Below are 19,307 nucleotides of genomic sequence, written 5' to 3' on the forward strand. Positions count from 1 at the left end.
CCCCCAATGCCCATTTTGTACCCCCAACGCTCCTTTGCACCCCCTCTTCATACCCCAGCCCTCCCCCTTCTGTACTGTCTTCATAGCCCCAAACAGTCCCTTTTGAACCCCCAGCCCTCATGTGTCCTCAACCCCTTCTTACTCATGCCCAGTGCCCCTTTTCTACTCCCAAACCCATCCTGTGTATCCCCAACTTCCCCCTTATTTACTTCCACTCCCCCCATGACCTCAGTCCCCTCTGTGTGCTCCCAAACCCCCCTTTGTCCCCTCACTCCCCCTCCCCACGGCAATAAACCCTGTTTTGATATAATGAACAGCTCTGCTTCTCTGCGGGAACAGACCCCAACCCCTGGGGATGCACCTGGAGGGTTCTTGGGGGAGTATCAGGAGGTGTTGGGGTTCCCACTGCCAAAGGGGGCAGCTGGGGTCCCCCTCACCCCAGGATCTACTGCTTTTAGAGGTATCACACTCCCATCTCCTGGTTCCCACCACCATGGGAGGCATTGGAGGGTGCCGGGGTCCCCCCACCTTGGCCTTTGCCACTGCAGGCGGTGTCAGGGTCCATGTTTCCCCAGTACCTGCTGCTGTGGCGGGTGCTGGGGTCACCATGAAGGATGTTGGGGTCCCCCTTACCCTGGTTCCCACCACCCCAGAAGACATCGGGGATGTTGGTGTTGCCCATCCCTATACCTGCCATTGCAGGAGGTGCCAGGCTCCGTGTCTTCCTCACTCCTCACTGCCACAGGAGTGTTGGGGCTGTTCTGGTCTCCATCCCATGGTCCCTGCCATGCTTGGGGGGAGCTGTCAGAGTTCTCCCACCCCGGTACCGACCATCACAGGAGCCATCAGAGGCTGTCAGGGTCCATGTTCCCCCCATAACTGCACCCTCGGCGGCTGTCAGGGTCCCCCGTGCCCCACTCCCCGCTGCCACAGGGGGTGTCAGACCCCCCCAGCACTCACACGTGTGCTGCGGGTGCTTTATTGCAGGGGCTGGTAGGTGCGCATGTGCCTGCGCACGCTGCGCTCCAGCTCCTCGGCGCTCTTGCTGCTGCCGTAGCAGTCGACGAAGAGCCCGTCGGGGCCCAGCAGGTAGATGAGGACGCTGTGGTCCACGATGTAGTCCCCGTCGGCGTCGCGGGGCCCGGCGCTGGCGTACACGCGGAAGGCGGCGGCGGCGGCGCGCACCTCCTCGGCGGTGCCGGTCAGCCCCAGCAGGCGCGGGTGGAAGTCGCGCAGGTACCGCTGCAGCGCGGCCTCGTCGTCGCGCTCGGGGTCCACGGTGACGAAGAGCGGCTGCAGCGGCGGCAGCGCCGGGTCCCGCTCCAGCGCGGCCACGGCCCGGCTGAGGCGCTGCAGCGCGGCGGGGCACACGTCGGGGCAGTGCGTGAACCCGAAGTACAGCAGCACCCACTGCCCCCGGAAGTCGCTCTTGGCGCGGGGCGCCCCCGTCTGGTCCCGCAGCGCGAAGTCGCCCTGGGCCAGCGCCAGCTCCCGCAGCGCCTCCCGGCGCCGCCGCTGCCGCTCCCGCTCCCGGCGCTGCCGCAGCCACAGCCACGCGCCCGCCGCCGCCCCCGCGCCCGCCCCCGCCACCAGCGCGCGCTGCCACAGCGGGAGCGGCCGCGGCTCCGGGCGGGGCGAGCGGCGGGAGGGGAGGCCCGCGGGGGGGCGGCGCAGGCGGGAGAGCAGCGAGCGCAGCATGGCGGGGCTGGGGGGGAGAGGGACCCACGGGTGACCTCTGACCCTGACCCGCAAGTGCCGCTGGACACCCCCGTCGCTGACCCACAGGTGACCTTTGACCCCATCCTGACCTCCCTTCACCCCCCACCTCACCCCTCTCCCTTTACCCCCCGTGTCCTCTGACCCCTTCTCCCGCCCCAGGCCCCGCCCCCTCTGACCCCGCTGACCTTTGCCCTCTGTCCCCGCCGAGCCGCGTTCCGTCCGGTCCGGTCGGTGCGGGACGCACCCGGAACCGGAAGTCGCGGGGCGGGTGCAGCCGTCAAGGGGCTCATCGCGGGCGGCAGCGCCCCCTGGCGGCGGGCGGACTGGCGCGCACCCGCGCTCCGCGCCCCCTGGCGGCGCCTCCGCCCACGGGGCGGCAACGGGAGGGATGGGGGCCCCGGGGTCACCGGGGGTCATCGGGGTCATGGGGCACAGGGCAGTTATGGAGGTCATGGAGGGTCAGCGAGGTCATGGGGTCATTGGGGTCACGGGTATGATGGGGTCATGGATGACATGGGGTCATTGGGGGTCATAGAGGATGGGGTTCATTGGGGTCATGGGGGCTATGGGGCTGTGGGACCATGGGGTGTGGGGCTGTGGGGTTATAGAGCCATGGGGCTGTGGAGCTATGGGGTTATGGGGCTGTAGGGCTATGAGGTTATGGGGCTATGGGGTTACGGTGCTGTGGGACTACGATGTTATGGGGCTATGAGGTTATGGAGCCATAATGCTGAGCCAGTGCTCAGCCCCACTTCCCATGGCCTCTCCAGGGCCTCCTCCAGCAGCGCAGGGCACGGGCTGGGAATGGGAATGGGAACAGAGCTCCCGCAGCGTGCGGGTGGCTCTGCCCAGCACAGGGCGCAGGGGGCGGCGCAGGGAACACAGATGGAGCCCGGGGGTGACTGTGAACACAGCCTGTTCCCAGCTGGAGCCCCCCTTCCCGCCTGGAGCCCATTCCCAGCTCCAGCCATGCCGTGGGCTCTAGTCGGGCACATCCACGATGAGCGGCGCCAGGTACTCGGAGTGGCGGATGCCAAAGGTCACTCCCTGGGGCTGGCTCTGGGGGGGGGGACACGTTGAGGAGGAGGCTCTGGCCCGTGTCCCCCCGTGGCTCCCCCGGGGGTTCCTGCTGACCTTTTGGGGGCTGTACGTGCCAGGGCCCGGTTTGGTGGCTTCGGCTCCCCCCAGCTCCAGCATTCCTGGTGGGACACCCCCAGACCCCCATCTCCCCACAGGAAATATCCTGCTGCTGGCTGGGCGTGAGGCCTCCTCCTCCGACAAGCTGATGCTCATCGACTTTGAGTACAGCAGCTACAACTATCAGTACGTTGGGGCCCCCATGTCCTTCCCGGTGTTCCCAGTCTGCTGGGGCTGGGACTCAGCTCATCTGGACCCTTCCACAGGGGCTTCGACATCGGGAACCACTTCTGTGAGTGGACCTATGACTACACACACCATTCCTGGCCCTTCTTCAAGGCTATCCCGGAGAACTACCCCAGCCGGGAGCAGCAGGTAGAGCTGGGGGGGCATCAGCTGCATCCCAGAGCAATGGAATGAGCCAATGGGATGGGGTTCAATGCGGCAAACTGCACTTGGGTCACACCAACCCCCTGCAACGCTCCAGGCTTGGGAAGAGCAGCTGGAAACTGCTCGTGGGAAAGGAGCTGGGGGTGCCGATTGATGGAGCTGAACAGGAGCAGCTTGTGCCCAGGCAGCCAGGAAGCCCCCAGCATCCTGGCCTGGATCAGCACCAGTGCGGCAGCAGGGCCAGGGCAGGGACTGTGCCCTGCACTGGGCGCTGGTGAGGCTGCAGCTCGAATCCTGTGTTCAGCTCTGGGCCCCTCACTACAAGAGAGACATTGAGGGGCTGGAATGGGGCCAGAGAAGGGCAGCGGAGCTGGTGCAGGGCCTGGAGCACAGTGTGATGGGGAAGGGCTGAGGGACCTGGGGGGTTCAGTCTGGAGAAGAGAAGGCTCAGGGGGGACCTGATCGCTCCCTACAAGTGCCTGAGAGGAGGATGGAGCCAGGAGGGGCTGGGCTCTGCTCCCAAGGAACAAGGGATGGGACAAGAGGAACCGGCCTCAAGCTGCACCAGGGCAGGTTTAGATGGAGCTGAGGAACAATTCCTGCCCCAGAGGGTGCTCAGGCATTGGAACAGGCTGCCCAGGGCAGGGCTGCAGTCACCGTCCCTGCAAGTGTTCACACACTGTGGAGACGAGGCCTCAGTGCCATGGGGTAGTGGTGGCCTTGGCAGTGCTGGGAATGTTTGGACTGGTTGATCTGAAGCTCTTTCCCAACCCAGTTGATTCCATGATGTGTGTTCACTGCGTGTTTCTGTTCAACTCCAGGTTTCTGTCCCAGGTTTCCATCAGCTGCTCTCTGTGACCTGCCCCGCTCCGATGCCACCTGTGGGATCACCGGCTGGTAACGGGGGGGTTTAACCCCGTTCAGAGCTCAGAAGATGCCCCCCGCCAGGGGGGAGCTGGAGTCCCGCTTCGTGCACCTCCTGCAGCCCATCCGTGACCTCACCAAGAACTGGGAGGTGGACGTGGCCGCGCAGCTCAGCGAGTACCTGGAGGAGGTGAGGTGATGGGGGGGTCCTGCCAGGGTCCATCCCAACCCCATCCCCCCCGCTCACCATTCCCATCACTCCTGTTCAGCTGGAGCACGTCTGCATTTCCTTCGACAATGGGAAAACCACCATGAACTTCATGGAGGCGGCGCTGCTCATCCAGGGATCCGCCTGTGTCTACAGCAGGAAGGTGAGGAGCTGGTGGTGATGGAGTAGCCGGGTATCAGGGGGCTACGAGAGTCTGCCAGGGGTGTGAGCACTGATAAGTGTGGGATTGAATGGAATTTCATGGCCAGTTCCACTCTGTGATGTGCAGAAGAGATCATGTCAGAGTCGGTGGTGATTTATATGGGGTTGGATTAAAGTGATTTATACAGGACAGGACTGGAACGATGTGTATAGACACCAAAAATCCGAAGGGATAAGGGAGATCCTCCTGTTGAGGATTACAGATGTCATAAAATCACGAACCCCAGACTGGTTTGGGTTGAAGGGACCTTAAAGCTCATCCAGCTCCAATCCCCCTGCCATGGGCAGGGACACCAGGTCCCAGCTTGCCCAAACCTGGCCTCAGAAGGGCAGAAACAGGGAAAAGAAGAACAAGATGCACCAGAATCTGACCCCCAAGCACTGGGGATCAGAGGAGGGTGGAGGTTCCTCTCATATCAGCTCTTCTGGGAGCTTCTTCCTCCCTCTCCTGAGCCTGGTTGTTTTCCTCCCCAGGTGGAGTATCTCTACTCACTGGTGTACCAGACGCTTGACTACATCTCCAACAAGAAGTAAGTAGAGCCGCAGTGCCTGCTCCTCCTACCCTGCTGCCGCTCAGCAATTGTTGCGTTACAAACCCAAACGTGCCTCTTGCAGCGTTGCTCTTGAGCCCGTGCAAAGCATTTTGGGGCCTGCAGGAAATGTCCCCAGTGGGATGGACTCCAGAGCCTGGGGCCATGATTGTCCCCATGTGCTCTTCCAGTGCCACCATCCTGTGGTTTTCCTGCCTGCTCTCAGTGCAGGCCAAGGGGAATGGCTTTAACCTGCCAGAGGGGAGACTGAGGTGAGCTCTTAGGCAGAAGCTCTTCCCTGTGAGGGTGCTGAGGCGCTGGCACAGGGTGCCCAGAGAAGCTGTGGCTGCCCCATTGTTGTGGTTTAAGCCCAGCCATGCAGTCTCTCTCTCACTTCGTCCCCCCACTCCTGGAGGGACGGGGAGGAGAATCGAAAGAATGTAACTCCCACGGGTTGAGATAAGAACAGTTTAATAACTAAGGTATAACACAAATCACTACTGCTGCCACCAATAATAATGATAAGGGAAATAAGAAGGGAAGAGAATTCAACCGCTCGCCACCCGCCGACCGATACCCAGCCTGACCCTGGCAGTGATCTAGCCCTTCCGGGTAACTGCCCCCAGTTTATATACTGGGCATGACGTGCTGTGGTATGGAATACCTCTTTGGTTAGTTTGGGTCAGGTGTCCTGTCTCTGCTTCCTCCTGGCTTCCCCTCCTCCCTGGCAGAGCATGAGACTCACAAAGTCCTTGGTCAGACTAAACATTACTGAGCACCAACTAAAAACATCGGTGTTATCAGCGCTGTTTTCAGGCTGAAAGTCAAAAACACGGCACTGCACCAGCTACTAAGGAGGAGAAAAATGACTGCTACTGCTGAACCCAGGATTCCCATCCCTGGCAGTGTTCAAGGCCAGGCTGGACGGGGCTTGGAGCAACCTGCTCTAATGGAAGGTGTCCCTGCCCATAGCAATGGTTTGAACTGGAGGAACTTTAAGGTCCCTTCCAAACCAAACGATTCCAGGATTCCCTGATACTGATCCTGTTTTCTGCTCCCTGATCCAGGCAGGAGAAGCTGCCCAACTCCCTGGATCTGGATGGGAGAGACGCTGACGCCACCTTTGGGGCGGAGGACATTGATGAGAATGTGAGAGCTGCAGCTCCAGTGCCTCTGGTGCTGCTTTTGTCCCGGGGCTCTCTGTGCCTCCCTGGACAGCATTCCCTGTCCCCTGCAGGCCAATGACTACGTGGTGGAGCTGGCGCAGGAGCCAGGCCTGGAGCAGGGGATGGACACGCTGCGGCTCCGGCTGCTCACACACGAGCAGGCGCACGAGCGCTTCCAGGCCTTCTGCCTGCCCTCAGCATGCCCGTGAAGGGGGGCAACACCCCCCGGGCACCCCTGAAGCACAAAATCAGACTCTACAACTCAGGGAGATTATAAAGCAGGTATGTTTATTACGGCGCTGGATGCAGGGGGGATCGCTCCTCCTAACTCGCACACCGAGGGGTTAAGCAAGCAGATATTTATTACACACAAACATGCATATTCATTAGGTTCCTGAGAGTTGGGCGGGGATATTACAATTAGTTTAGGTACTCATTATCTTAAGTCTTCTCCCTTTTGGCGCTTGTGCGCTGCACTCCGTGGTCGTGGGCTTACTTCAAGATGAAGTAAGCAGTCTTCCTCACGGTGCACTTTTCACCTTTGTCACAGTTGGATGCCCCAGTAATCACAAAACCAGCTGAAACCAGCCGTATCTGCAAGTTTCTGATAGCTGGCAGGTTTAGAACGGTGGGGCCTTCATACAAAATTTATTGCAAGCAGAACAGGATGAGCAGACAAGGAGTATCCCAAGCCAGCAGATGTTCGGGAGTCACTGTCTCCAAACTAACTGATAATTAGGATGGTCACTCATTAGAAGGGTGGAAAGAAATAATTCACTCTTGTTAGTAAGACTACTAAATTCTGTTATCACACCACAGACTTACAACACAAACATTGTTCTCTATCTTAGACCTAAGTTAAAAGTATCTTAACCCTGTGTTTTCCAGGCACTTGCTTTCCTTATATCAAGTCCCCCCCTTTCTTTTACCTTTGCAAATTCTTTTGCTATATAACTCCATTTTACTCAAGAGTTCTGGCAAAGTATTCACCACTTTCAACTTGTTGTCTAACCTTATGTCCTTTCCAATCTTCATAATCACCTTTTACAACACCAAAAAGAACACTGTATCATGCCACAAGTAATCAGTGTTAAAACAATTAGTATTAAGATTTCTGCAACCAGTTGCCTCAACTAGGAGAGATTGGGTAACCATGAAGTTAACTTTTCCATATTTCTTCAAAATCCCAAGAGGTATCATGCTTGGTCATTTCATGAAATATTTCAGTTTGTTTCCAAATTTCCTCCAGATCTGTTTCAGTTCTGCCACTTTGATCTATATAAGAACCACTGATTGTAGAACAAACCCGTCCTTGTGAAGCCAATAATAGTAAGATTGGTACCACAGCACCTAAGGTGCATGCCCCCTTCCAGTTGGGGTAGAGTCTTATGAGCATTTTCTCCACATAACCAATACCATCCTTTCCCTTCAGGCACGGGCCACCACTGAACTACCATACCATCTACATTAATAGTGTGACTGCAGTTTGAATAGTGACCTACACCTGTGGCATTTCTTTGTACACAGGTCTAATATTCTTAAACCCAGTCTCCAGATCTGAAAGGGTGAATCGGATAATCCAAACCTGTCACTCTTGTCCCTGATATTCTATTTAACACCAACAAACATCAATAACCTCCTTTTCTCAGTAATTCAGAAAAATCTATTTGCCACTGCTGTCCCGGATAACTTCATCTCCCAACTGTCCCAATTTGATTCCTATTTTCAGTTTTAGGATTATTCTTAAGACAGAGCTGACATTGTTTTGTCGCTAACTGAACTATGGTGTATAGATTTCTTCCTATAATTTGTATACAAAGAGTTGCTACCCAATGAGTTTTATGATGTTCCTGCTGAACTAGCTTCCAGAGTTGATTAGAGGGAATTACAATTCGCCCATCAGGTATCTGAACCCAACCCTCTTTGGTTTTCTGTCTTTTCAGATCTTCAATCAACTTTTTATCCTCTTTTGAATACCTAGGCTCAGATTTCTCAATTGTTAGTTTGCCATCAAGGATTAAGGACATGATTTTAGATTGTTTGGATGCTCGTTTGGCTTCGAAATCGGCCAAATTATTTCCAGTGTTCTGATTAGGGTCACCTTGTTGATGCCCTCTACAATACATAATAGTTACTTCCTCAGGTAGCTGAACAGCAGTTTCGGTAGCATGTTTAATCTGTTTCCCTTGTATGTTCAAAAGTCCTCGCTCTTTCCAGATAGCACCATGTGCATGGACCACACCAAATGCGTATTTAGAATCAGTCCAAGTATTTATCCTTTTGTCTTTAGCCAGTTCCAGGGCTCTTGATAATGCTATTATTTCTGCCTTCTAGACAGAGGTGTTTGCGGGTAAAGGTTTAGCTTCTATTACCTGTGAAGTGGTGGTAATGGCATATCCTGCCTTTTGTTCACCATTTTTCATGAAGCTAAACCATCAGTAAACCAAGAATCAAATCTGGTTGGCTTGAATATACAGTCTCTATAGTGGTCAAACAGTCGTGTGTTGGTGGTTCTGTCAGTTCCTGCAAAAGGATGCTGGATTCACAGCATTAGTGACCGCAATTTCTGTATCATCGTGTTCCACAAGGGTGGCCTGGTATTTTAAACAAACGTGAAGGAGATAACCAGTGGGCTCCTTTCTGTCCCCACACGGGACACCAGTACAGTGATCTTTCATCCCAAGGTGAATTTGCGAGCCTCTTCAGTATTCATGACAACCGCCACCACAGCCCTCAGGCGTCCGGGCCATCCTTTGCTCGCTTCATCCAGCTGTTTTGAAAAATATGCCACTGCCCTTCTGTAGGGTCCTAGTTTCTGAGCAAGGACCCCCAAGGCTATTCCTTGTTTTTCATAAGAATATAACCAAAAGGATTTAGTCACATCTGGAAGTCCCAGAGCTGCAGCTCTCATTATTTCTAAAAGCCGCCTCTGCTGAATCAGTCCATTCCAAAGAGGGAGGATTTCCTTTTAACAGTTCGTATAGTGGTCTTACCAGAACACCATAACCATGGATCTAAAGTCTTCACCATCCAGTCATTCCCAGGAACGTCCGGAGCTCCTTGATGGTCGACGGACGTGGAGTTTGGCAAATGGCTTCTTTTCTAGCAATTCCAAGTTCTCTCTGTCCTCCTGTTACTTCATATCCTAAGTAGGAGTCTCAGGTTTGAATTAGTTGGCCCTTTTGTTTGGATACCTGATAACCATTCAGTACCAGGAAATCCAATAATCCCATCATCCACTGGATACATTCTTCCTTTGTTTCTGTGGCAATTAATAGGTCATCCACATACTGTAACAGAGTCCCCGTCTGAGTGGGTGGCTTCCATGATTCTAGTTCTTGTGCTAACTGATTTCCAAAAGTTGTTGGACTGTTTTTAAACCCTTGGGGTAATACCGTCCAAGTTAATTGAGTTTTCTCACTTAACTGAACTGAACTTAAAATGTAGTTGAGAGGATATGGGTATTATGGCACCTTTCCCCTCCAGCTACTTCCATCACTGTATTTGCTTTATTGCGTCTTCACTTGGGTTGTATTATACTTGATCTTCATACTTCAGCTGTATTCTGTACTGTGAATTTGTGACAGTAACATCATCACATGGCTGCACCCCAACATCTGTGGAATGATCGCTACCTCACTCTTTCCCATCCAAACCTCATTATCTGTTTCATGCCAATAAAACTATTCTGGTCTGAGTAAACAGAGGTAAGGAATGAAGAGCCACGTACCTGGGGATGGCACAATGGTGTCCTTTTTACAATCTCCCCTGAAAGACTCCAACACAATTTGAAAAGTGTGGGAAAATTGAAGTTTTGGAGTATATCTGTAACACGCTCTTACTTTGTATCTTCAAAGTAAGAGAACAATGTTAGGGCCCACCGAAAGTCGAGCAGGCAGTTCAGGTTTAACAATCAGAGTTAGGTTTAACAATCACACTTGGGTTTATAACCAGATGGACTAAATTATGGGAATTCAGAAAATTCTACATTCTGCATAAGGTCAGGATGTTCAAAATAATTGTGTGATATGAGTGAAAGAGATTTGTATCCTAAGTCAAATACACGTGTTTAAATATTACTCCTATATGCTTTAAACATGCCTACATATGCTGTCTGTGCTTGCGAGCACTATGCATCGTATTATTCACAGTGTTATTTGTCACTGAAGACCCCATGCATTTTTTTAAAGCAAAGCAATCAGTCTGTCTACAATCAGAGTGAAGTTACCTGGCGTGAAATGTAGGAGTTGTTTAATAAAATACAGTTATCTTACACAAAAGCATATGACAGTGAATGAAGAATAACAAATGCAGTTGAAAATGTAGGAGGAATTTGCAATGTAATTATCAAAACTTAAATTTGATCTGCCTTGGCAAAGGGAACAGGGAACTGTGAGGGTGGGAAATGTGAATACCAATAGTAATACATTATTCCATGGAACTATTTTGGTGTATTTATTTCTGGGAGGTTCTGAGACAAGAGTCCCTGTTTGCAGATACTATAATTAAGACATCACAGCACAGTTTACCTTATGAAACATCTAACAATATTACCATGAAGGAACACCATTACTGTCAGGTCTCTGATACACGTTTTCCACTAACAATGCTGATATTCATGTGCCTAACAGGTCAGGCATTTTAAGTGCCTACTCATTTCTGATTTCAGCACATTTTAAAATTCTTGGGAGTATTTAATCATAGTGATTGACTTAATGGTCCTTGCCAAGTCACTTTCATCCTTGACTAGTACCCAAATGATCAATAATTGTGACCATGCCAAAAGAGGGTAAAAAGAGAGACAAAAAAAAAAGAGGGAAAAAAAAAAGAGGGTAAGAAAGAATGAGACAGAAGGGGGGGACAGACAAAGGGAGGAAGGAAAACAGAGCAAGAGCACAAGAATGAAAGAGAAAAAGAAGGGAAGAGAAAGAGGGGAAAAAGTAATGAGAGAAGAAAGGCAAGAAGATGGGAGGGGGGAAGGGAAGAAGGGAGCAGTAAGAAGGAGGACATTAGGTGAATATGAAACATAGGACATCTACAGCTTGAACGCAGAATCATTCAAAAGGTTATGGGATGCTAGTATTTAACAACAAAACAAGCACAATAAAAATGGAACACTACAGCATTTGAGGAGTTGATCTGTTTGAGGTTGGGGGTGTCCTATAAAGAAATCCAAATCAATCCAATCTGATATGCCTAAAATTTGCCTTAGTAGCTGAAGTGCTATTTTTAAAATGCATCTAAATTGCTTGAAAACATAGAGGTCTTTGAAAAATAGCAAGCATTTGTCCACAAGCGTTTGTTGGGCATCCCATTTTTAACTGTAACCATTTCTTCGTTCACATTGAACATCTAACTGATGAGCCAAAATTTCATTTTCATAAGTAATACAGGTAACTCACAGAGTAAATCTTACTGGATGTCAAAGAGACATGACTTCTAACAGCATTGGAATAAGACTCCTAAGTAAGTTAGGCATTGAAGTACTGACCAATGCAATGCATGAATTAGAAATTATAATAACAAAAAGTCTAGGTCTTCAATATCTGCTTCTTATCCTTTATAACTGTAAGTACTTACCCCAAGGATATTCTGAGTTCCAGAGCTGGGAAGTGTTCTTGGGCGAATCAGGGCAGAACTTTATTCCAAGCACATAAAAAGCAGTGAATACTAGAAGCGAGGCCATTTGTGCTATTCTGAAAGCACAAGTCCCCCTTCAATTTTCAATCACTCTTGAAAAATGGATTCAGATACACTCATGCATGCATAAATGTAAACACATGCATATAGTAAAGAGAGATATATTGGAATTCTTTTAATGGATATGACAGGCAGGTTCTGAACAGAATACTGTTAGATGTTTTCACCCATCCCACATAACCTAAGACAGGAACCACTTAAATTTTGTCAAAAAGGTTGATCCTAATGTGGCAAGGCCCTTAACACCAGCACAAGGCTGCTATCACTTGTGAAATCACATTTCTGAGCCACTGCAGAGGAAGCCAACAGGCCCACCAAGTTTCAATTACACCAGCCACACTCCAAGACTTGTGTGTCTGCAAGAGAGAGCTGTAGGCAATTCACGAAGCCATGAAATATATACCTTTGCTTCTTCCCAGTAAACAAACCTGTATGGATCCAATGGGACTGGTTACTGTCAGGCCTTGCAGCTAAAGATACTCTGTTCTCGTGCCAGCTACACACAGTCTTACAGCTCCAGAGACGAGTTCAGTCAGCCATATGTGGGGCCACACTCAGCTAAATGCTGTGAGCCTCACTAAAACAGAGCATGGATGTAAGTAAAAGTGGAAGACACACTGCTCACCGCTACACCCACAAGGGAGAAGACTCTTCGTTATGCAGACCTCCTCCTCTGCATTGTTCTCTTGGCGTAAACATGAATCTTTACCTTTCTAGATTCTTTAGGTACTACTTTCAATGATACTGTGGTACTACTGCATGTATATATTATTCATATATACATCTGTTCATACAAATTCACATATGCACCTACACATATATAGAAAACCTCTCCTCACATCCACACCCACTGAAACCAGTTCCTAACCAGGACATACCTTTCCCTCCATACACACACAAAAAACACCCGCACTGTTCAACATGGGGAAAGGCAGACCTGTGTACAGTCATACAGACCTACGCTTTGCAATTGCCTGCCAGAACTTCCTGGCTCACACACTTGAGTTCATGCACAATTCACTTCAGATTATACCCATGCACTCACACAACATGCAGACTTGTGCACCATATGCACATGTGTGTGAAAACATACACATGCAAAACTGTGTCAACAAACACACGCTAATGCAACACAAAAGCATGACATAAGCATGTGCAGAGGCACACACTAAAGTGTAAGAACACATGCACACAGATGCACATACGAAATACATGCAGCCATGCATGAGCAGATCCATGCACTCTCACACGTGGATGCAGGCACACACATGCGCACTCTCATGCCCAGAATAACAAGCAGAGGCACACATATGAACACGTGCACGCGCTCACACGCACCACAGGTGCACGTGCACCCACGTTCAGCACAGCACAAGCAGCACATAAACACAGAGACACGCACTCAGACACACGTGCAAGTACAAACACAGGCGCCAACACACACGCACCCGAACTCATGCACACAAACACCGCACCACACGTGCGCTAACACGGGCAGGCGCTCACAGGCGCACTCGCACCGCAGGGCCAGTTACACGCCTGCACGTACCTGTACACACGCACACCCCTCCTCGAACGCCGTGGAACGAACACCTCCGCACCAGAGGCGTGGCTCGCCCGCACCTTCCGCACGCTGCCCGCGGCGCAGTGAACCGAGCGCACCTTGCGCGGCAGCTGCGCCGGGCGAGGACGGAGCCCGGCAGCACGAGCCCCCCGCGGCCGGTCGGTACCGTGCTCCGCGCGCCCCTCCTCCTTCCCCGTTCCCGCGGAGCTCCCCGCGCAACGCCCTGCTCCCATCCCCGCGGAGCTCCGCGGCCGCTAGGTGGCGACAGCGCTCTTCGTGGAGGAGCCGCTGCCGCGCCACCGCCTCCCGCCCAGCCCGGCCCGGCCCGGCCCGGCGCTGCCCCGCCCGCCAGGAGCCACCGCCCCTCCCTCGCCTCCGTCCCGTGTCCGCTGTGCGGGGCCGCCGCTCCCCGCGGCGATGAGCCCCTCCGCTGCGAGCTCTGCTGTGGCCGCAGCCGCCCCGAGACAGGCCTGTCATTAATGTCTCCGCGCAGAGCAATCAGCCTGCAAACCCCTCGGAGACGCGCTTGCTGCCGCGCGGGGAGTGTGCCCGAGAGCGCGTTTGTGTGTGTGTGTGTGCGGGTGGTGACGCCAGCAGCCCCACGCACCCCACGGGAATCGTTAATAATGAGGCGGTGATTGTTTTCGCGCGTGGCGGGGGGCGCGGACGCGTCCCGACGCATCTCTCGCCCAGGGCTGTGCTGGCGGCTGTGGAGCCCTCGCCACCGCGCTCTCTTCCCGAGCCGTTTTCCCAGGCAGAATTGATCCTCTTGAGGGAAGCAGGGGGCGGGGGCAGGATCTCGAATGCAAATACTGTTTGGAGTTTATTGGGGAGAGTGCCTGAGCTTTAAGATGCTCTTCCGTGGTTCCCGGAGGATGCTGTAACGAGCCCAGACTGTGGTGGGTTTCGGCTGCGCAGGGAGTTGGGGTAGCGGGGGGGGCGGAGGGGAAGGAAAAGACGATCGAAAGTGGCTGAGACTTTGTGCCCCCGTTGGAGAGATGGTTGAGTCCTCGTCAAGGTTGCTGTGGTATCTCAGAAACACCATTCACTCCGAGCTGTGACCGCGTGCCATCAACAGCAACAACTCCGCTGCGCCTGGCCGAGGAATAAGAACAAGCAGCTCTCGAAAATAATATGAAAGGGACCTGCAGAGGGGAAATCCGTACAAAGGAATCGAAATTAGCAGACTTTTGGGAAAGGGAACGTACTAAACGCGGCCGTCTGGACTTCATCCTGGTGAAGAAAATGGAGATTAAAAGTGGGTTTACATTTTGGAACCTCGTCTTTTTATTGCTGGTTTGTGTGAAAGGTAGGGTAGCATTTGAGGGGTATATTTTTAGGGTTCCGTTTGCTTTCGGTCGAGGCGTCGCAACCTCTCTCGTTGTTATACCAAGGTGTGTTTCAAAATATATTTATCTCTTAACTTACATTTTTATCCTGAGTACTTTGCAATGGAAAGATATAAATGATGGCTAAAGCGGGGAGAAAAGGAGGAGTTGATTCAGAGCTCTCTTCGGAGATAGGAAATAGATTTGCTTGCCAGGCTTGGCGTTCAATGCAGTGACTGAGCTGGGGCTCAATAAATATTCATGCAGTATGCTCAAACGGAGACGTGAGTTGGCTCATATAGCCTCTAACTAGTGTATATTCCAGCAAATCCCACCGGATGACTTTTTTAAGGGGATAATGATGGTAGTGTCTATGTGTGTTGCGGGAGAGGGGGTTTACCTACACTTCGGAGTTTCGGTCGAGCCACGGGCTCTTTGCGGGAACGCCTGTATCGATGCACCTACTAGTTTAACCCGTTGTGTGGGGAAGTTACGCAGGACCCCAGTGTGCGCGCAGCGATCTCGCAGCTCGAAATGCGCTTCTGGCTCAGCTGCTGGCTCGCATGCGGGGCTCACCGCCTGCCGACAAGGTGCGTTAGTAATTCAGCCTTGAAGGCATGGTCTGCCGCTGGGTGCAAAGATCAGCACCTTTTCTCTTCTCTGCTCCGGTCCCTTTCCCTGATGTATGTGGTAGGAGGTGCGTATTGGGGCGGGTTTTGTCTGTCCTTTTTTTTTTTTTTTCTGGGCAAGGGTTATTTTGCTTTTTTTCTGCTTCTGTGTTCATGAAAGGAGAGCAAAAAGAAACCTCTAGTTAGCGGCGTAAATATCTCCACTAAGTCTGTGCTTGCAGACAGTTGAGGGAAATGCTACACACAGAGAGAAGAAGAAATATGTGGCTTGAATAATGTGCACCTCCAAAATTACACAGGCATCGTTAAAGGGTGAAGTGCTGATCCCATCACGCGTGTCTTCAGTAAAAGGATCTATTCTGCAACTCCCCACAGTAGGCTGCCTACCCGAAATAATCTCCCCTTGTTTGTGGCCAGTGATTAATACCTGATTAATCACCCTTTTATCACCTTCCTCATCCCCCATCCCTCCTCCTCGCCTCGTACCCTCCCAGAACATTTAGTAGACATTATCGATCCTCTCCGAATTTGTAGACGTGGTTAACGCCTATAGAGGTTGCCTGCACAGTGGGAAGGAGGTGGTCGGGGGTGGGGGGCATTCAAAAGCATGCCTTCCCAAGCTGCCTCTGCCTTGGATGAAACAGTTTATTGTAGAGCTTTGCAGCTGCTTATCCCCCCATTTGCATCTTGTGGAAAAGATAATTCGTGTTTCCTGGAGAAGGTGTCGAGAGCTTTTACCTCATCCCACGTTATCCTAACACGAGGGATTCAAGGGGAGGGGGCTTGCCTGCGACATTAATGCGCATTTGGATTACAGGCAGCTTCTTTCTGTTTGCATCTATTGACGGTTGCTGCTCCATGGGTATTGCCCCATTCTGGGGGAGATCTGCGGTCAAAGACCAACTCTGGGTTTGTCCCTGGGTTAGCCCGCTGTCATTAACTCGCTCTCTGCGCCGGGTGCGACTATTGGAAGCCATGGGCTGGCTGTGCGGCGTCCGCAGGCGCGGAGCGGGGGTGCCGGGGCTGCTGCCGCGGCAGCTGCTTGGTGAGCACGGGTCGCGGGGCGGCAGCATCCCACAAAACTCGGCTCGGGCGGTTCTCCCCGCGCCGCGATGGCCGCGGAGCTTCGCAAGTTTCTAGAGCACCTGTAGCGAAGCCGCTTCGCTTGCCGTTGGGCATGGGGGAAGGAAAAAACACTGGATGCTCCCACAGCACGGGATGTACGTGGATGCCCAAGTACAGTCCCAGAGAGATGCTGTGAAGCGGCTTCCTCTCTATGGTGGGCCTGAACCTCTCAGGTGCTGACCCTGGCAGTTTCCATACACTTTCTTTGGACTGGGGGGTTCGTCTCAGCACCTGCAGATCCAGTAGGTCAGATTTTACATCCTGGATGTAGGCTTCTTTAGGCAGCCAAGCACCACAGAACTGGCTTAGATTCGCTGCAGCACTGTATCTATTCTGGGCATTCACATGCTCTCCCCACTCTCATGAATGAATACATTTTACCTTGATTTACATTCCCATTGTGTTAGTACATGCTTCTGCTCCCAGAAACCATGTCAAAGGTGAACAATGAATGAATACCTGCTCATTTAAAACATTCCAGATGTTGGGAGCAAGTTGACTCCCCAGATACTGCATTTGCTGTACCGTTGCCTGGCAAGGCCTTGTCACCAAACCCCACCTCCAGTCCATGCCCTTCACTTCCACAAAGCTCCAGCCCATACCCTTCCTAATTTAATTACCCCTACTGAATAGTCTAGCACCACATCATAACACCAAAACTGTTGCTGAGGTTTCTGTCATCCAGACTACTTCCACAACCTTGCTTGGTATCTGCCTCTCAGACCCTTCTTTTGTTATTGTCCCATCGCCATTTCTCCAGTCTCAGTCCCCAGCTATCCTACTGTTACAGGTGTCAAACTATCCCAGGGTGCTTACAGAGCCATGTTGATTTGATTAATTATGTGCTCCTTGTATACATCCATATAGACAAAAAAAATCTTCACATTGGTCCATAAATTTGTGCTTCTCTGGCACCTTCCAACAACACTTGGGAGGGGCTAGAAAAGGGAAAAGAAGAAAGAAAGTAAAAATGGAAGGAAGAAAATTGGCAGAACTGCTGGGGAAGGAATGGCAGGAAGACCTGAGGTAAAGAGGAACTGTACCTTCTTAAAGGAAAATCTTCAGTGGCTTACAGAGTATCTGTTATATCATGGATCAATCTCCAACAAAAATCTTCCTCAGATAGACATGGAGTAACAAAGCAAATAAATTGCATCATTGCAAAGGGAGGGAATGCATACAAACAAACAAAAACAATAAACAACTCCCACACAGGCTATCCAGTCCTTAGAAAATGCAAAGCAGGGTGATGCCTGGTCAGGTGCAGGTGACAATGGCTCCTGTGCTCCTTCCTTTGGATGTGCAAGACACGTAGGAAACTTCCTTCCTCTCCTCCATCACTACTACCACGAGAAAAATGAGGAGCACCTTTAGGCATGGGAGATACAAACCAAACTTGGAGGAGCAGGGAGTGGAAACCTCCACCATCCAACTCCTTACAGAAAGGGGAGGAGAGGGAGAAAAAAAGAACCTGCATTTATCACTGATACCTGCACCCCTTCGGTTTGGCAACAACCTCCATCACCAAAAAAAAAAACAAACCCACAAACAAACGAAAACCAAGGACCCAAACCTATAAATGTTTGTGATCTGTTTGTGGGAGCAAACCAGAGGGGAAAAAGGCAAAATGACCACAGACCTCAAGACTTCTCCATCTCCTTGGTTTATTGTCGCTCCAAGACAGAGATCAGAGAGCACCAAGGTCTGCTTTTTTTTCTGCTTGGATAAAATGAGGCTTTGCTTCTGCTGTTGTTCCTCTGTTCTCCTGTTGCAGTTGTGACAAGCAGAACAAGGGCAGCTTTCAAAATGAAAGGGAGATGAAGCGGTGAGATTTTAAATGGCTCATTGACAGAAGCAGTGATGAGAAAATGGAAAGGATTTCCATTTCCAGTGATGGGTACCTGGCATGTGGGAATATGTAGCAGGGACACAGCATGCCCTGCTGCTCTCAGCCACCTCCGCAGTCACAGAATCATAGAATGGAATCATAGAATCAACTAGGTTGGAAAAGACCTTTAAGATCATCAAGTCCATTAGTCTATCTTCTCCCTCATCCCACCTCAACCCCGTTCCCCTCAGGCTCTGACAGCTCCTCCCCACTGCTTCTTTCCCGGCCCCTTGGCTTATGGGGTTCCTGGCGATGGCTGTTCTCGGCAGGCACCGGAGGGCACACCGAGCTGCTCGCTCGCTCCACGGAACGGAAACTGTTGGGTTCGGGTTTCCCCAGTGCCAGATGGTCGCTGCCGCTGCTGCATCTTTGTGCGTGTGTGTGTGCGTCTGTGTGTCTGTGCGTTTGTACGCACACACGGCACCGGAGACACTGACTAGAGAAAGGACAACGCCGTCCTTGGGTTTCAACTCGTCGTCACGCACAGGCTCAGCTCTTCCACGGTGCCTCTTTCCCGCAAGCTCCCGCAGATCCCGCAGGGCTTTGCTCAGCGAGCTGCTCAGAGCTCGTCTTTTGGAGCCGCACGGTTCCGCAGGGATGCAGACAAAGCTACCCTGTCTCACCCCCGCTTTTTCGGGGCTAAGCCAAGGCTCCGCTGAGTCCCTACACGTAGCGCACAGCTCCTCTTACTCCTCTTCGGCAGGTTAGAAATGAAGGAACACACAACCCCTCGAAGCAGCATCGCGGAGACTACCGCACTCCGCCCTACCCGATGGCATCAGGGACCCTCAAAGGGCACAGAGGAACGTCGCCTGCAGACTGCGGAAGGCAGCGGTC

General features: G+C 51.9%; 2 protein-coding genes across 2 annotated transcripts; one reads left to right on the forward strand and one right to left on the reverse strand.

Moving 5' to 3' along the window:
- Positions 1 to 293: 293 nt before the first annotated feature.
- SCO2 (synthesis of cytochrome C oxidase 2) lies at positions 294 to 1,976 on the reverse strand. The gene is made up of 2 exons (XM_080613650.1): positions 1,905 to 1,976; positions 294 to 1,705 (listed from the first exon to the last, which is right to left on the reverse strand). Exon 2 carries the CDS (start codon positions 1,696 to 1,698, stop codon positions 979 to 981), a length of 720 nt encoding a protein of 239 aa, XP_080469776.1. The 5' UTR covers positions 1,699 to 1,705; positions 1,905 to 1,976; the 3' UTR covers positions 294 to 978.
- Positions 1,977 to 4,180: 2,204 nt separating this feature from the next.
- Positions 4,181 to 6,329, forward strand: LOC308217501 (condensin-2 complex subunit H2-like; the record flags this gene model as incomplete). The annotated part of the gene is made up of 4 exons (XM_080610632.1): positions 4,181 to 4,300; positions 4,380 to 4,481; positions 5,015 to 5,070; positions 6,138 to 6,329. 4 exons carry the CDS (start codon positions 4,181 to 4,183, stop codon positions 6,313 to 6,315), a joined length of 456 nt encoding a protein of 151 aa, XP_080466758.1. The 3' UTR covers positions 6,316 to 6,329.
- Positions 6,330 to 19,307: the final 12,978 nt, after the last annotated feature.

The sequence above is a fragment of the Psittacula echo genome, assembly GCF_963264785.1.
Source record: "Psittacula echo genome assembly, chromosome: 1".
NCBI classification, from domain to species: domain Eukaryota; kingdom Metazoa; phylum Chordata; class Aves; order Psittaciformes; family Psittacidae; genus Psittacula; species Psittacula echo.